Here is a 14,262-nt window from a genome sequence, read left to right as displayed (position 1 = left end):
GGAGCGGAGGAGGTGGACGGTCCAAGGAATAACAGTGGGAGAGCGCGAGAGGTGAGGTTGCGCGGTGACGTTTACGAAGGCCGTCCAAATGGGCGAACTAACCATTTTCATGCGGAGAATAGTAATTTCGGTTTCCCCCTCTGGCCTCTCGGAGGTCAGCGTCCGCGAGTACGTCAACACAAAGCACGCTAAACGAGCCGAAACGGTGTATCGGGTAAGCATAATGGCATTGCGGTCTTGGTAAGCATGCCAAGAATGAGAAGAGATGCTCCATTAGTGCGGCTGGATGTGGAGCTAAATGCGGAGAAATCTGTTGACAGTGCAGTCCAGCCCTTCAGATTCGCGAGAAATCCTTCTGCTTTCCTCTGGTCAAGTTCTCACGGATCGGGTCGGAAGGTTATGCAGGAGCTACACAGCCAAAATTGAAAACTGCACAGGCCCTCGAAGTGATCCGACTTCCGTTCTTCGATGTCGTCTCGTTATAAGACCATAGGAAGCAAGGTCAAAACTTCGCCATTCAGGTGAAAGCCAAGTCCAAACTCGTGAGAAGGTCTTTTTCCTCAGATGAGACATGGTAACGAGGTTTTGTCGTCCCTGCACCACTAACTCCTTCTAGCTGGTCGCGCATGAAGCGCGCCAGTTGTAGGCAGTCCCCGTGATTTCCTGTGTCAATCAAGATGCGCAGAGCCTGAAAACTCGCCCTCATCAATTTATCGCGCTTCCATTCGGGCCATGATTCAAAACGCCCGGGCGGTATACTGCGCTTGAACTGGACCAGTGGTCTTGCATCAGGATGTGTCGGATGGTAAAGAGGTACCGTAGCCCCGAGCAATGTTGCAGGTGCAAGTGTCGAAATAATTGCTGTATACTGTTCGTACAGCTGTGCGGGAATACGCTCGGCATCATCGCGGGCACGATGCATGATAGCATCGCAGAGGTAAGCTCCGGGAGGAAGAAGAGAGCCCTTCAAAGGCAGCTTTGGGTTGTTCTCGCCATTTTCAATAAGTGTCTTGCAAGCTTCGAGGTAGTAGCGCATGGCAGAGACAACCCCACCACCGCATCCAGTCTCCGCTTTCAAAAATTGACACAACACAGTGTTGAAGGCCTTCTGTGCGAAATCTTCCGATATCCGGTTCTCTTGGCTCCCGAGGTTGCAGCTTTCTAGCATCTTCAGCCAAACAAAAATCGTATCATATAACCTTTCGGCAACCATGAACTTGAGTAGGTCAGATAATAGTCTATGATTGTTGAAAAAGTCTGTCCTCCGCGTTAAATCAGACGTAGTCCACCAGGAAGCAACCCTTGAGCCAGCTCGAGAGTCTCTCAGCGCCTTCACGAAGTTCTCGCCGGTATGACGGCTCGCGAGCAGCAGCTGCCAGCTGAGACAGTAGCCAACCGCACTTGCAGTAGCAGAACCTGACGCAACTAGCTCATCAAACACAACCATGGGCTCTTTGGCCCACCTCGACGTCTCGATATTCAGAAAAGACCGTGAGGAAGCACTGGGCCGAGGAGACGCTACACGGAAGAGGGGATTCTCGAGAATAGAGCGGAGATGTTTGTCGGTAGCGTGGGCAGAGGAGAGAGTCTGCTCCTCTGTATGCCGCTCTCCATCGGAAGCCTTAGTGACGCGAGAGGCCTGGAGTGAAGAGGGGGTGTTGGTCGGATATTCGCGATCCAATTCACGACGGAAGGAGGACGTAAGGGCATTCAGGAGCTGCTCGGACTGGCGGGGAGTACGCGGCAACGGTGGATGGAGTTTCGCCCAGGGACCCAGTTTGCATATCGGCGAGCCTTTCATGGCGGGCAAACAGAACGAGAGGATGCAAGACGGCAAGATTCGGCGTTTCGAGGACGAGAAATCCCCAGCGCTTGGCCAAACAATCGACCAAATGATCAACCGATGGGAGGACTGAAAGAGAAGAAGCGTGGGCGGTGAGAAAGGGCTCCAGGGCTGCCACCAACCTCAACCCGCCACGAATATGATTCTGGAATTCCTTCTTCGGCTGAGCCCCTTGGAACAAGATCAACGCGAAGGCAAGGCCAGTATGAGGAGCACTATAAACTACAAGATAAGAGTTGAGTAAGGAAGCCTGCTTGGTTGTGTCGCATGGAGACCATGGGTAAATCGAAGCCAGAAAAGATGACGAAATCTCCCACAGTCACCAAAGAACACCAGACGGCCTCGTAACTTCTCGATGCAAGCCGCTGAAAGCGGATCTTAAGTTCAGAGTAGTCTCGAGTAGAATCAGAATCGACACAAAAGCAAAAAATAGTGGTCAACATCTTTGTTCTCCCTGCCCTCCTCGACTGATCCAATCCTCGCCTGGGCGCTCAACAGCCACTCGAACCACAGCTCTCTGCCGGTCGCTCTCCACTGAAAACCTCATTTCTTCTTCCCTGCTTCCTCTCCTACTTCTCTCTCCCCTTCAGTACTCCTCATTCCTCCCCTCTCCATCCTATGTCTGCCTTCTTTTGACGCTGAGAAGCTTCTCTCGCCATCTTCAATTCCTCCTCTTGCTCCATTCTAGTTCCCACGCGGCTCTTCTACCGTGGTTTTGGTGCTGGCCTCTCGCGTGAGGCTGCATCTGTGATCGTGACGGAGGACGACAACACTAACGAACCTTTTTTAACCCGCTTTTTTCTTCACGCTCGCCGCATCTTTTTAGACTCCCTCCGAGCTCCATATTTCTCCCTCTCGGAGATTCAGAGATTTCATCGACGAAGACATGTCTGAAGTTCAATCGCGGCCTTCTGCCTCTCGTGGCAGGGTATCCGCCCGTGGTGGCCGTGGCGGTTACAGCTCTAGAGGTGGTCGAGGTGGCAGCAGATCCACGAAGCCTGACTCTACAGAGCCGACATTCGATGACGAGGGAGAACTCGGTCAGATGAAGAAGAAATACTCGGACACTATACCCATGCTGAAGGAGCTGTTCCCCGACTGGACAGATGAGGACCTAGTCTTCGCCTTGGATGATGCTAATGGCGACCTTGAACAGGCAATTGATCGCATTAGTGAAGGTTCTTTCCTCCGTTTTCCCCAGACTCAATCGATATTCGCTCGAATTTGTTCCCAATGCTGACTCGCTTCTCAAAATAGGTAATGTCTCTCAATGGGGCGAAGTAAAGAAGAAGGCCACCGATCGGAGTCGTCCCAAGACAAAGGAGGTACAGAGCACCTCGACGGAACCAGCTACAACCACCGTACGAGGAGGGCGTGGGCGCGGTGGATTTGAAGGTCGCGGTCGCGCTCGTGGGGATCGTGGTCGTGGTGGACGTGGTGGTCGAGCCGGTGCTCATGCCAATGGAACACGCACAGAGAAACCAACCGTTCCCGCTGAGATCACTCCAGTTGTCGAATCGGCGACGGCTACTACTGTTACCCCGGCTGCTGACACAGCTGCCCAGGAAACAGCCGCCACGCCGAAAGATACGTCCGCCACCCCAGCAGCGTCGGAAGGTACCAAGAAGGGCTGGGCATCATTGTTCGCGAAACCAGCAGTACCGCCTCCTCAGAAGAAACCCGCCGCTCCTGCTCCCGCCTCTATCCCCGCATCCGAACAGCTCGTTTCCGCTCAAGTACCAGAAGAAAAACCAGCGGAGCCTGAAGTAGCAACTACGGCTGCCCCTGTCACCGTTCCCGTTGTCCCCATCCCTACAGAGAAGCCACCTGTTTCGCAGCCCAGTGCGGAACCACAGGTCGCAACGCCTCTCACAGCCGGTGTTTCACCGTCAAAGGACGACTTGACCAAGAACAACCTCGCACAGATTCCTGATGTTTCTCCCGCCGTGCCAACCGCCACCGCTGCCAGTACTCTGGGCAGCACCATTGATCACAGCGTCGCTGCAGCTTCAACTCCTTCCCGCGCTGCGCCGAGCTCGTTTCCCACAAGCGCCCTCAAGCAGAGTATCCGTACCCCTGGAGCCCAGCGGCGTGTTATGGAACAACAGGAAGCCGTGGTCATGCCAGGAAACCATGCAGTGGACCGTGCCGCAGTGCAATTCGGTAGCATGGGGCTGAATGGCGACGCTGCCGACACTGATATTGATGAGAATAGGGAAAACGCTGAGACTCGTGCTCAACCTCCCCAGCATTCCCCCGTTGCTCCGCGTGCTTCATTTCCCCCGTCCACCCAAGCTCAAGCTCCTACCGAGGTTCCCACGGTCGCGCGTCCTGCTCCGGGCCTGCCCCCTGTCCCTCAAGCCTCCGCCGCGGGGGACACTTTCTCTGATTTCGCTCGCTACACCGACTCTCACAAACCCTACGATCCATTCACCCAACAGGTCTCTCAGCCACAGCCGCAAGGTCAGGAGCCGTTCGCCAATCAAGCTCCGGTTCAGCCCACTGCCACCACCGGCAGCGAATATTCCCCCTTTTACGCTGGCGACCAGCGCCTTCCTTACAACTATTATGGTACCTACGGCCAGTCGCAGGATGCCACGCTTGCGCAGCGCGCCGCTGCCGGTTTCGGTGTCTCTGGTGCCGAAGTTCAGCCACAGATTCCCACCTCTCAACCCCCAAGCCGCTACAGTCATGTGGACGCCCCTAACAGTGGTCACACGACCCCCAATCCCACCCTTCCCGGAGCAACTCAGACTCCTGCTGCCCAGCACATGCCTGGCCAAGGTGCTCACGGCTACGGTTACCCATACCAATACTACTCCAACCCGCACTATGCTTCCTACATGAGCCATCAGTACGGACGAAACCGCCCAATGTATGATGATGCACGCAGATATGAGGATCAGTATATGCCTCACAACACTCAATATGGCTACGGCAGTCAGTACGGCCCATATGGTGGCAAGGGTGGCATGTACGGTCAGCCCCACGGGTTCTCGTACGACCACTCCTCGTCCCCAGCGACTGCTGGCGGCTTCAACCAAGCCATTCCAGGTCGCGACTCGGCTTATGGCCGCACCGGATCGGCCCAGCCATCTGAAAGCCAACAGACTGCCGCAGGCACCAGCGCATTTGGTACCGGTATGACAGATGTCTTCGGTCGCAGCCAGGGGAGCTTCGGACAGAACCAGCCAATCACGCAGCAAGCCCCGGTGTCCTCGGAAGAAACAAAGACTTATGACGCTTCCAAAACGGGTGGGCCTAGCCCTTCCCTGGCCCAGGCTAACCGCCCTGGTTCTGCGACGAACAGCGCTCCCGGCCAATCCCAGAGCCAAACCGGTCTTCCCCCGCTGCAAGGCCAGCAGGCTCAGCAGGGTTTCGGTGGTTATCCCCATCTGAACCCGCAGTACAGTGGCTTGGGCGGTCTCGGTGGCCACCAAGCTGCGGCAAACCAGACCCATCATCAGGCTACTGGGTATGGTAACTACGGCGGCGCCGGCTTCGGTAACTACTACGCGAACACCGGACGAGGCGGCTGGGGTGGCAACTACGGTCACTAAAGAATCATCGCGTTCCATCTTTCCAAGTGACGCAACTTTTCCGTTCCACATTCCGTCTCGGGACGAATAAAGCTTCGGCTTTGAGATCTTATAGTTCACTTGCGGGTGGCTTTTCGTTTTCTTTTTTCTCACGTCTCCATTTGTCACTCTCGAATGTGTAATCTCTACTCTCAGTGGGAGCTTGGCTGGATTCTCTTTTCTCAAACCTGTTTGGACTCATGTTCTTTGCTGTTTTCATGCCGGGGCTGTGGTTACGATGTATTGAAATGGGGGAAAATGTGACTTATTTCTGCCTTTATGGGGTTCATAACATCTGGGGCCAGTATTGCTATGAGACTTGTTCTGCTGCAATTTCATTTCCTTTGTTTTCTCCTCTCCTTTCGTCGAACAAAAAAACCTTCTCATCTTCCTTGCTGTCGGCTGGGCTGCATATTTCGCGTTTCCTGTACTACATATTTGGGACAGTTGGGATTACAAGCATGCAAAACAACTGGATTAGGACGGAGGATGGGAGCTCTGGCACGAATCAATTGTAATTTGGGTGGCGTTGCAAAATCTTCAGTTCTCTCTCGAGTCGTAGTTATTCCCACGTAGCACTCGTCGCCATGATGATATGCATAGCGAGATTAACAGAAGGCTACTTACCAGGAGGCTCTTCGTTGCCGAGCTCAAGTGTCGTCCGTGCAAGTATATATTTCACTTTTCTACCCAGGCCAGCTAATTCTCATCTTTCAACACAGTCTTGGCCTTCTCAATTTATGAATAGTGTTCACTCGGTTTCATGTCGATTTTGCAGGTCTTGGCTGACTGCAGACAGTGGAGGGGCATCGTGACGCTGGATGCAACAGCTCCAACTGGAAACTCGCGTTCCATCTCAACTTCACTCAATCTTCGTAGGACCACTTTCACGCAAAGTCAGTACAACAAGGATTGCCATTATGTCTCAAACTGAGCACTGCACACAACTTCCAATCCAGGTCTTCCCACTGGATGTCTCTCGCGACTTACCTGAGGTCACTCGGGTGTGGAACGCAGCTCTACCACGCTACCCACTGCCAGCGGAGAGCCTCGAGAAGTTGCTCCCCAAACCAAACGCACACCACCTAGTCGCGCGAATGGACTCAACAATAGTCGGTTTCAGCTTATCCTACACCTCGGACTACCCCGGCCCGTCCGGGTACCTTACCGTCCTTGCGGTTCACCCAGAGAGACAGGGCCAGGGCGTTGGGACGACTCTCGTGGCGGAAACACTCGCATGGTTTCGAAGCGCCTTCGAACCATGCAATCTCATACTCGGAAGCAGCTTCCCCCGGTTCTGGCCAGGCGTTCCCACCGACTTGTCGCCGGGCGTGCTGGAGTTTTTTGCGCGGCGCGGATTCCACATTCGGCCACCGACGCCGAGGGCCGTTGATCTTTATCGAGATATCAGGGAGTACCAGGCGCCTGAGAAGTATGTGGTGCGGGCTAAGGAGGGGGGTTATACATTTGCTCCGCTCCAGCCTGAGCACTACGCGGAGTGCCTAGAGGGTCAGAAGCGGAACTTTTCTTACAATCCGGTGCGTTTATTATCCCTTGTCCTGGGGAGATGAACGTTTACTGATGGCCGTTGACCTAGGCATGGGTTGATATGTTCTTTCAATTGGATCCGAAGGAACATCCTTCAAGCATTATGGCCGCGTTCGATCCACGGGGGAAGCAGGTGGGATGGACGCTGATGCTGTCCCCTGCTTCCAGGGTTCTGCAAGAGAACTGGGCGCTTCCACCGTTGTGTGGCCCGAAAACAGGCCTTATTGGGTGCGTTGGGATTGATAAAGACGCTCGAGGGACGGGCATTGGGGTTGCGCTGGTGAGCCATGCCGTTGAGAACATGCGGGGACGAGGGATAGAGGGGGTATTCGTTGACTGGGTGAGCATGGAGGGGTACTACGAGAAACTCGGGTTCGAAGTCTGGCGGAGCTACAGGGTGGGCGAGATATCACCGTCCTCTTAGGCATCTCGGAGGAGAGCATTCGGCCAGTCCGAGACGGCGAGCGGCGAAAAACCTCGGCTAAACAGGCTCTCCGTTCTCGTAAACTCTGGAAGGCCACTTTCCGAGACACACTATCTCTCTTCCCTGTCGATGCCTGTAACCTAATCAACTGGCCGCAATTGGACTCTGGGATGCACCGAGTTTCTCAGATTCTTCGTAGGAGGATACCCTCCTCCAGGCCATCTTGTGTATGGAACAACACTGCGAAACCCCGGCTGGCCTCATTTCTCCACACCGAGTCGTCCCCGCATTCTGGGACCCCGCTGTTTGATCACCATTATGAGTATGTTCTCACAGCAATTAATATGAGCAGGGGTTAACGAGAGACAGTGCCCTCGTCGTTGGGGCCGGCGGCGCCGGCCTTCGTGCTGCAGTCGGACTCACGGAGTCCGGCCTGCGGACAGCCTGTATCACGAAGCTGGTACTCACCCTCCATTTTCAGTATGAGTAGTATAACCAACACTGACGTACGACAGTTCCCAACCCGCTCCCACACGGTCGCCGCACAAGGCGGGATCAACGCGGCGCTCGGGAACATGACGAAAGACGACTACCGGTGGCATATGTACGACACCGTAAAGGGGTCCGACTGGCTCGGGGACCAAGACGCAATCCACTACATGACGCGGGAGGCACCGAAGGCGATCTACGAGCTTGAGGGGTATGGGATGGCGTTTTCGAGGACAGCTGACGGGCTGATCTACCAGAGGGCGCTGGGTGGGCAGAGTCTTGAGTTTGGGAAGGGCGGACAGGCATATCGGACGGCTTGTGCAGCAGACCGGACGGGGCATGCGATGTTGCATGCACTCTATGGGGAGGCGTTGAAGGTACTCATTTCCCCTACGAAAGTGGGTATATAGGAGCGGACGGCTAATAGGAGTAGCATGATACGCAATTCTTCGTCGAGTTCTTTGCTCTCGATTTACTGATGGAAGACGGGAAATGTGTCGGGGTGATTTGCCTTTCGCTTGAAGATGGGACATTGCATCGGTTCTTCGCACGCAACACAATCCTTGCAACAGGGGGATACGGACGCGCCTACTTCTCCTGTACATCTGCGCACACATCAACAGGCGACGGCAACGCCATGGTCGCGCGGGCCGGCCTCCCCAACCAAGACATGGAATTCGTCCAATTCCACCCATCAGGCATCTACGGCGCAGGCGTGCTAATCACCGAAGGGGCCCGCGGTGAAGGAGGATACCTCCTCAACAGCGAAGGCGAGCGCTTCATGGAGCGCTACGCACCGACAGCGAAGGACCTCGCAAGCCGAGACGTCGTATCCCGAGCGATGAACCTCGAGATCCGAGAAGGAAGAGGCTGCGGCCCAGCACGCGGCTACATCAACCTCCAACTCTCCCACCTGCCCAAGGAGCTCATCCACGAACGGCTCCCCGGAATCCTCGAAACAGCATCCATCTTCGCCGGCATCGACATCACAAAGGACCCCATCCCCGTCGTCCCAACAGTCCACTACTGCATGGGCGGGATTCCAACAAACTACCACGGCCAAGTCCTAACCATCGCCCCATCGCCGACCCCCTCAGAGCCCAACAAGGTCGTCGAAAAGCCCGTACTAGGCCTCTACGCCGCCGGCGAAGCAGCTTGCGTCTCCGTGCATGGCGCCAATCGACTCGGCGCAAACTCCCTCCTCGACATCGTTGTCTTCGGCCGCGCCTGCGCAACCCACATCGCCCAACACAACGAACCAAACATGCCCCTACACTCCTCCTCCTCCTCCACTTCCACATCCTCCCCGCGCAACCCAGAAATCGGCCAACCCTCAATAACCGACATGCACCGCATCCGCACATCAACCGGCCCCCGGCCCACATCCTCAATCCGCGACGCCCTCCAGAAAACAATGCAATCCGACGTCGCGGTCTTCCGCACACATTCCTCCCTCAAAGCGGGTGTCTCCGCCGTCCACGCCGTAGAACAGGATTTCAACACGAACCTGGGAATCGCAGACCGCAGTCTCATCTGGAACAGCGACCTCGTCGAAGCCCTCGAGTTACGCAACCTGCTTACCTGCGCCAGCCAGACGGCGGAGGCGGCCATCCTGCGCACGGAAAGTAGGGGGTCCCATGCGCGTGAGGATTTCCCCGAGCGTGATGATATGAATTGGCTGAGGCATTCGTTGACGTGGCAGGGGGATGTGGGGGGGAGGGTTGAGGTCGGGTATCGGCGGGTTATTATGGAGACTTTGGATGAGGGGGAGTGTCGGAGTGTTGCGCCTGTTAAGAGGAGTTATTGAGCTAGCTCCCTATATACTTCGGGATTCGAGGTGACTTGGAGCTTGACCTCCGGTTTTACGTAGCACAGTCACAGTAGGGCGTAGCAGGAACAACTGCATTCATTAGGAGTAGACTCTCTACCATCGCCGAATCGAGTACGGAAACCAGACACGAAGCATCTGTAGCTAAATCCTAGTCGAATAAACTTGGAAGACCCATATGCTATTGGTTAAATAAAGGGTACTGATATTGACCGTACGGCCATCTTCTAACCTAAGCTACGGAGGTAACCATAACAAGAATCTATGACCGAGTCCAATCAGGAACCCACAATGACAGCCAGTCCAGAAAGAAAGAAAAAGAAAAGAAAAAGACATGAAAGAGTCCTACAAACAAGATCCAGAAGGTGTCTCTTTACTTGTTCTGTGTTTTTGTTAGTTTTTGTGTTTTTCGCCCATGTGGGAGTCATGGTCATCGTGCGCTGCGCGGATCGACTGGATATCCATGCGGTTCAGGCATTTAGCTGGTCGCGACATGATCGAACTTGTACAGAGGCTCCAGACGTGCGGCCTTCTGCCAAAGAACATAGCGCTTGAACCAGTACGGGAGCACCTGGAACAGCTGGTAGCGCATGTGCGTGCGGGTCGGGACGGCGAAGATGTAGTCGAGCTCCTCAAGGGTGCGTTGCTTGGTCTCAGGCACCCAGAAGAAGATCATGACGAGGGCGATGACGTTCAGTCCGCTATGCGTTTATCAGTCAAGGTTGACGCGTTGATCGTTTCAGGGGGACTCACGCATAGAAACCGAATGCACCTTGGGGAGTCATGGCATCCAGCATCCGTGGGAAGGTAATGCCAAGAACAGCAGCCCAACCCAGGCAAGTAGCCACGGCCCAGGACATTCCGACCTCTGGACGTTATCAGTATCAAAATGTGACCGTAAGGGAGGAGATACGTACCACGATGAGAGAGAGGGAAGACCTCAGCGGAGTAGGTAAACGGAACGGGTCCCTCACCAGGAGAGTAGAACGCAGCGAACAAGAACACGAAGAACGCGATAATGCCAAGATGAGCTTTCGATTCGCCAGGAATGTAGAAGGAGAATCCGCCCGCGAGTAGGGTCCACGCCATCTGGGGGAAGGTAAACAGGAGAAGAGCTCGTCGGCCGAATGTATCGATGGTCCAAACCGCAGGGAATGCGAACACAAAGTTCACGAGACCGAAGCCCCAAGAGGCCCAGAGAGATTCGGTGTAGGTTGCGCCTGCGTTGCTGAAAATGGTAGAAGAATAGAAAGCCACAATGTTGATACCACACATCTGCTGAGCAATCATCACGGTGAACGAGGCGAGAGTTGCACGGCGGACACGAGGGATGGTGAACAGCTCGAAGAATCGGGTAACATAATTGCCCTCACCAGCAATTTCCTGCTCGACTTTGATCTGCGCGTAAATATAGTACAGATCGCGAGCCGCCTGCAGTTCAGTGTTGCGGAGACGGCAGAGGGACTCATAGGCGTCTCGAAGCTTTCCTTTCTTTATGAACCAACGGGGAGACTCAGGGCACATATAGACACCGAGAATCAGAGGAACGGCGGGGATAAACGCAGAGCCCATCTGCAAACGCCAGGCAATGTCTCCAATATCCTTCACGACTACATTGGCGGTTGTCCCCAGGAAGATACCAAACGCCGTCCACAGCTGCCAGCACATCACTAGCCCGCCCCGAACAGATGCTGGGGTGTTCTCAGCACAAAAGATAGGGATCGTTGAGGCCTTCAGTCCCATGCCAATACCAAGCAAGAAACGGGTAAAGAAGAGCTGAATCCAGGTCTGGCTGAGAGCCTGGCCGAACGGGGAGAGAAGGCAGAAGATGGCGGAGAGAAAGATCGCACCTCGACGTCCCAGGTAATAATTGCAGGGGTCTGACCACCAAGCACCGAGAGCCGCACTCGCAATATACGGAGCACTTTGGGCTACTTAGTTATACCGTTCGTCGGGCTCAGAAAGAGAAGTCACTTACGCGTTGATTACACCAACAAGCCACTGGTTGCGCTCTGCATTAGGGTTGTCTTTTTCCGGGATTCCAAGGGCTTCCGGCATGCGAAGATTCGCGCCTAGAAAGGCTGTCAGAGCGGCTTCCACAACATCAGCTTCGGAAATTATTACCGTTGCTTCCGGTCTGGTCCCAGCCCCTGTTGAAGAGATTAGCTTCAGTCTCCGTGATGGGCGGACATGGACTCGTGACTTACTGAACAGCAGCACCAATTGAGCAAAGAATGATGGTGAAATAAAGAGCACGTGGCTGACGCCACTTGTGGTCGGTCTCATCCTGAACAACTTGGGTCTCCTCTGGAGTAATGCCAGCCACGGACCTAAAGTTTTCAGGGTCGCGAGCAATAAGGGAACCCTTGCGCAGGTTGGGAAGGATGTCGTTCAGATCAAATTCCTGGGCAAATTCCTCGACGTCGCGAAGCACCTGAGTTTCGGTAAGGTCGGCGAGAGGGTTCTTGATCCTTTGGGGTAGTGTGTTAGCTTCGTGCATGTATGTTCAGAAGAGTGCTGCATACTTAGCCGAAAGGTTCTTGTTCAAGTTGATGTGTTCAGCGACACCCTTCTCCGCGACATCCACATACTCGCCCTCTCTGGAGATACGTTAGGAAAAGATACTAACAAAGGATCGCGTCAATGTGGGCTTACGACTTCTTGACAGGGGGCAGGGTTTCCTGTTCGAGGGTCTCGATAGGAGCCGATATCTCCTTTCCCGGCACGTCTGCCATATCCACGCAACTAGAGGTCAATGCGACGGTCAAGATAAAAACTGTCTGAAGAAGTTTTGGCTTTCGATAGACTCAAGGCAAAGAAGAAGAGACAAGGTCGAAGGTGCCGAGCCTGTGAGACACGCGAGATGCCAGCCCCAGGAAGCAGAGAAAGAAAGATGCGGGGTGAGGAGGAAGAAGAAGAGGAAGAAAGAAAGAAGAGAAAGGAGCAGGCAGAAAAACTGCAGAGATGGCTGAAATCTTAAACCAGCATTGAATTGCCGAGTGACAGAAGCAGACAAAGAGGCTTGGAGAGATCCAATCAGCGTCAGGTCCATTCACCATCAGTGTCTTTCATGCGGGATTTAACCTGTGGGACAAGTCATCCTGTAACGGGGACCAAGCTGTGGCGTGAATGTTATTTTCAAGCCTTGATAATTGCTTTTTTGACCACTCAGGGAGGATTCCGCCATCAGCAGAGCATGGAACTCCGCCCGCCGACTTCTGTCCGCCAGGGCTGTCGGTATCTCGACACATCTCGAGATTTACAAGGAGAGACGCGCAAGGCCTCTGTCGCTGGCAATCCCGGCTGGAAAACATGAGCCCAAAAGGCCACCAAAGGGAAGATGGTGTTGGCCGTCGGCCGCTCGTTTGCTGCTTGGCTGTCGCCCGGAAGACTTGGCGGCCTGCCGTCGTCGTGGACCTTACGTCGTCCGATGACCCTGCTTGTCTGAGCAAGCTGGAGAAAAGGAAAACACTCATCGTCTGACAGCCCATGATACGTCTGCGTCAAAGCGGAGCTGAAACCATGGTACGAGAGCGACGATGGGCAAGCAACCCGTCGAGGATCGCTTCTTCTGGTCAGTTGCGAGAGGCAGATTGCTTTATGATCCAAGAGAGAACCATGGATTCGAGGAAGCCGCGTCCATCAAAGGAAGCGTCTTTCCTCGACTCGGCGGCTCTCCCGTTCGCTTTTTCTATTTGTGTCCCTTCCACGCTACCCAACAAGTCAGTGGAGGAAAGCCTGCCCTCGCGTTTAAGTATGACCAGGAACACGCGGTGGTTGCTTGTTGGAGCGCTAGGGAGAATCAGGCCTGGTGCGCCCAGCAAGTCAACTAGATTCAAGAGTCATTGGCTCCTCTTGGCCAAGGTAAGCAAGTGAATTTCTTTGTGCTATTCCGGAACCAGATTAGCACTGTGAAAGGATTCTTCAGCCTGAGTTCCCTGCCAATCATTCTTACTTGGGTCTGTCTTTTCGCCTGTCCCTCCCCAATCCCGAGATTGGGGCTCAGCACATCATAATCAAACGTTAAAACGGCGGCTGAGAGCAGATTCATCCGGAGATCCGGCTTCAAGCGCTCCATGATGATGACTGAATGCGTCAGGAGATAAATCTTGGTGGTGCGGAACTTGAAACGGGAGGACTCCAAGGTTGGCTTTGGTCGGAGAATTTCCCCGTAACATCTCCTGTTCACGTGGTCCCCCAGGCCCCCCTCACTCTCCCCCTTTGGAGTCTGGAGATTTGGGGGGCGGACACAACCGAATTGGGTTGAGAAAGTTGGCCGGCTCCAGTTACCAAGGCGACACTGACGCCACCATTGACGAACAGGAGATCCATCTTCTGGCGCAAACCACTCGAGTGAAACTCTCCGGAGAAACTCTAACCAAACCAAGTGGACGATGGGAAGCTGCTTTCAAGAGAGATTCTCCAACCTTCTGGAGGCCGAGTCCTGGTTCCGCGCGCATCAACACAGCATCCGGGCACACCAAGGTTTGGCCAATCCTAAGTCTGATGGTTTGGACCAACAAAGAGTTTTTTCCACCATAGGGTGGTTGAA

General features: G+C 54.4%; 6 protein-coding genes across 6 annotated transcripts; 3 read left to right on the top strand and 3 right to left on the bottom strand.

Moving 5' to 3' along the window:
• Window positions 1–370: 370 nt before the first annotated feature.
• Window positions 371–2,265, bottom strand: BJX67DRAFT_113532 (uncharacterized protein). Its single transcript, XM_071024348.1, has one exon. The coding sequence runs from the start codon at window positions 1,799–1,801 to the stop codon at window positions 518–520; it is 1,284 nt and encodes a 427-aa protein (XP_070886063.1). The 5' UTR covers window positions 1,802–2,265; the 3' UTR covers window positions 371–517.
• BJX67DRAFT_113533 (putative RNAPII degradation factor Def1) lies at window positions 2,266–5,512 on the top strand. Its single transcript, XM_071024349.1, has 2 exons — window positions 2,266–3,021; window positions 3,101–5,512. Exons 1-2 carry the CDS (start codon window positions 2,730–2,732, stop codon window positions 5,401–5,403), a joined length of 2,595 nt encoding a protein of 864 aa, XP_070886062.1. The 5' UTR covers window positions 2,266–2,729; the 3' UTR covers window positions 5,404–5,512.
• A 579-nt stretch (window positions 5,513–6,091) lies between these two features.
• On the top strand, window positions 6,092–7,718 carry BJX67DRAFT_114130 (putative beta-N-acetylglucosaminidase). Its single transcript, XM_071024351.1, has 2 exons — window positions 6,092–6,959; window positions 7,019–7,718. Exons 1-2 carry the CDS (start codon window positions 6,243–6,245, stop codon window positions 7,391–7,393), a joined length of 1,092 nt encoding a protein of 363 aa, XP_070886061.1. The 5' UTR covers window positions 6,092–6,242; the 3' UTR covers window positions 7,394–7,718.
• On the top strand, window positions 7,479–9,832 carry BJX67DRAFT_113536 (succinate dehydrogenase flavoprotein subunit). Its single transcript, XM_071024350.1, has 4 exons — window positions 7,479–7,715; window positions 7,763–7,853; window positions 7,909–8,259; window positions 8,316–9,832. Exons 1-4 carry the CDS (start codon window positions 7,564–7,566, stop codon window positions 9,687–9,689), a joined length of 1,968 nt encoding a protein of 655 aa, XP_070886060.1. The 5' UTR covers window positions 7,479–7,563; the 3' UTR covers window positions 9,690–9,832.
• BJX67DRAFT_388284 (sugar porter family MFS transporter) lies at window positions 9,833–12,611 on the bottom strand. The gene is made up of 8 exons (XM_071034350.1): window positions 12,366–12,611; window positions 12,236–12,310; window positions 11,918–12,181; window positions 11,835–11,860; window positions 11,689–11,782; window positions 10,628–11,634; window positions 10,464–10,578; window positions 9,833–10,411 (listed from the first exon to the last, which is right to left on the bottom strand). The coding sequence occupies exons 1-8, from the start codon at window positions 12,443–12,445 to the stop codon at window positions 10,189–10,191; spliced, it is 1,884 nt and encodes a 627-aa protein (XP_070886059.1). The 5' UTR covers window positions 12,446–12,611; the 3' UTR covers window positions 9,833–10,188.
• BJX67DRAFT_113486 (uncharacterized protein) lies at window positions 12,612–13,301 on the bottom strand. Its single transcript, XM_071024347.1, has one exon. It carries the CDS (start codon window positions 13,199–13,201, stop codon window positions 12,779–12,781), a length of 423 nt encoding a protein of 140 aa, XP_070886058.1. The 5' UTR covers window positions 13,202–13,301; the 3' UTR covers window positions 12,612–12,778.
• Window positions 13,302–14,262: the final 961 nt, after the last annotated feature.

This window comes from Aspergillus lucknowensis (assembly GCF_044049455.1).
Source record: "Aspergillus lucknowensis strain CBS 449.75 chromosome Unknown BJX67scaffold_21, whole genome shotgun sequence".
Classification (NCBI taxonomy): domain Eukaryota; kingdom Fungi; phylum Ascomycota; class Eurotiomycetes; order Eurotiales; family Aspergillaceae; genus Aspergillus; species Aspergillus lucknowensis.
This window is presented reverse-complemented; position numbering and strand designations above follow the sequence as displayed.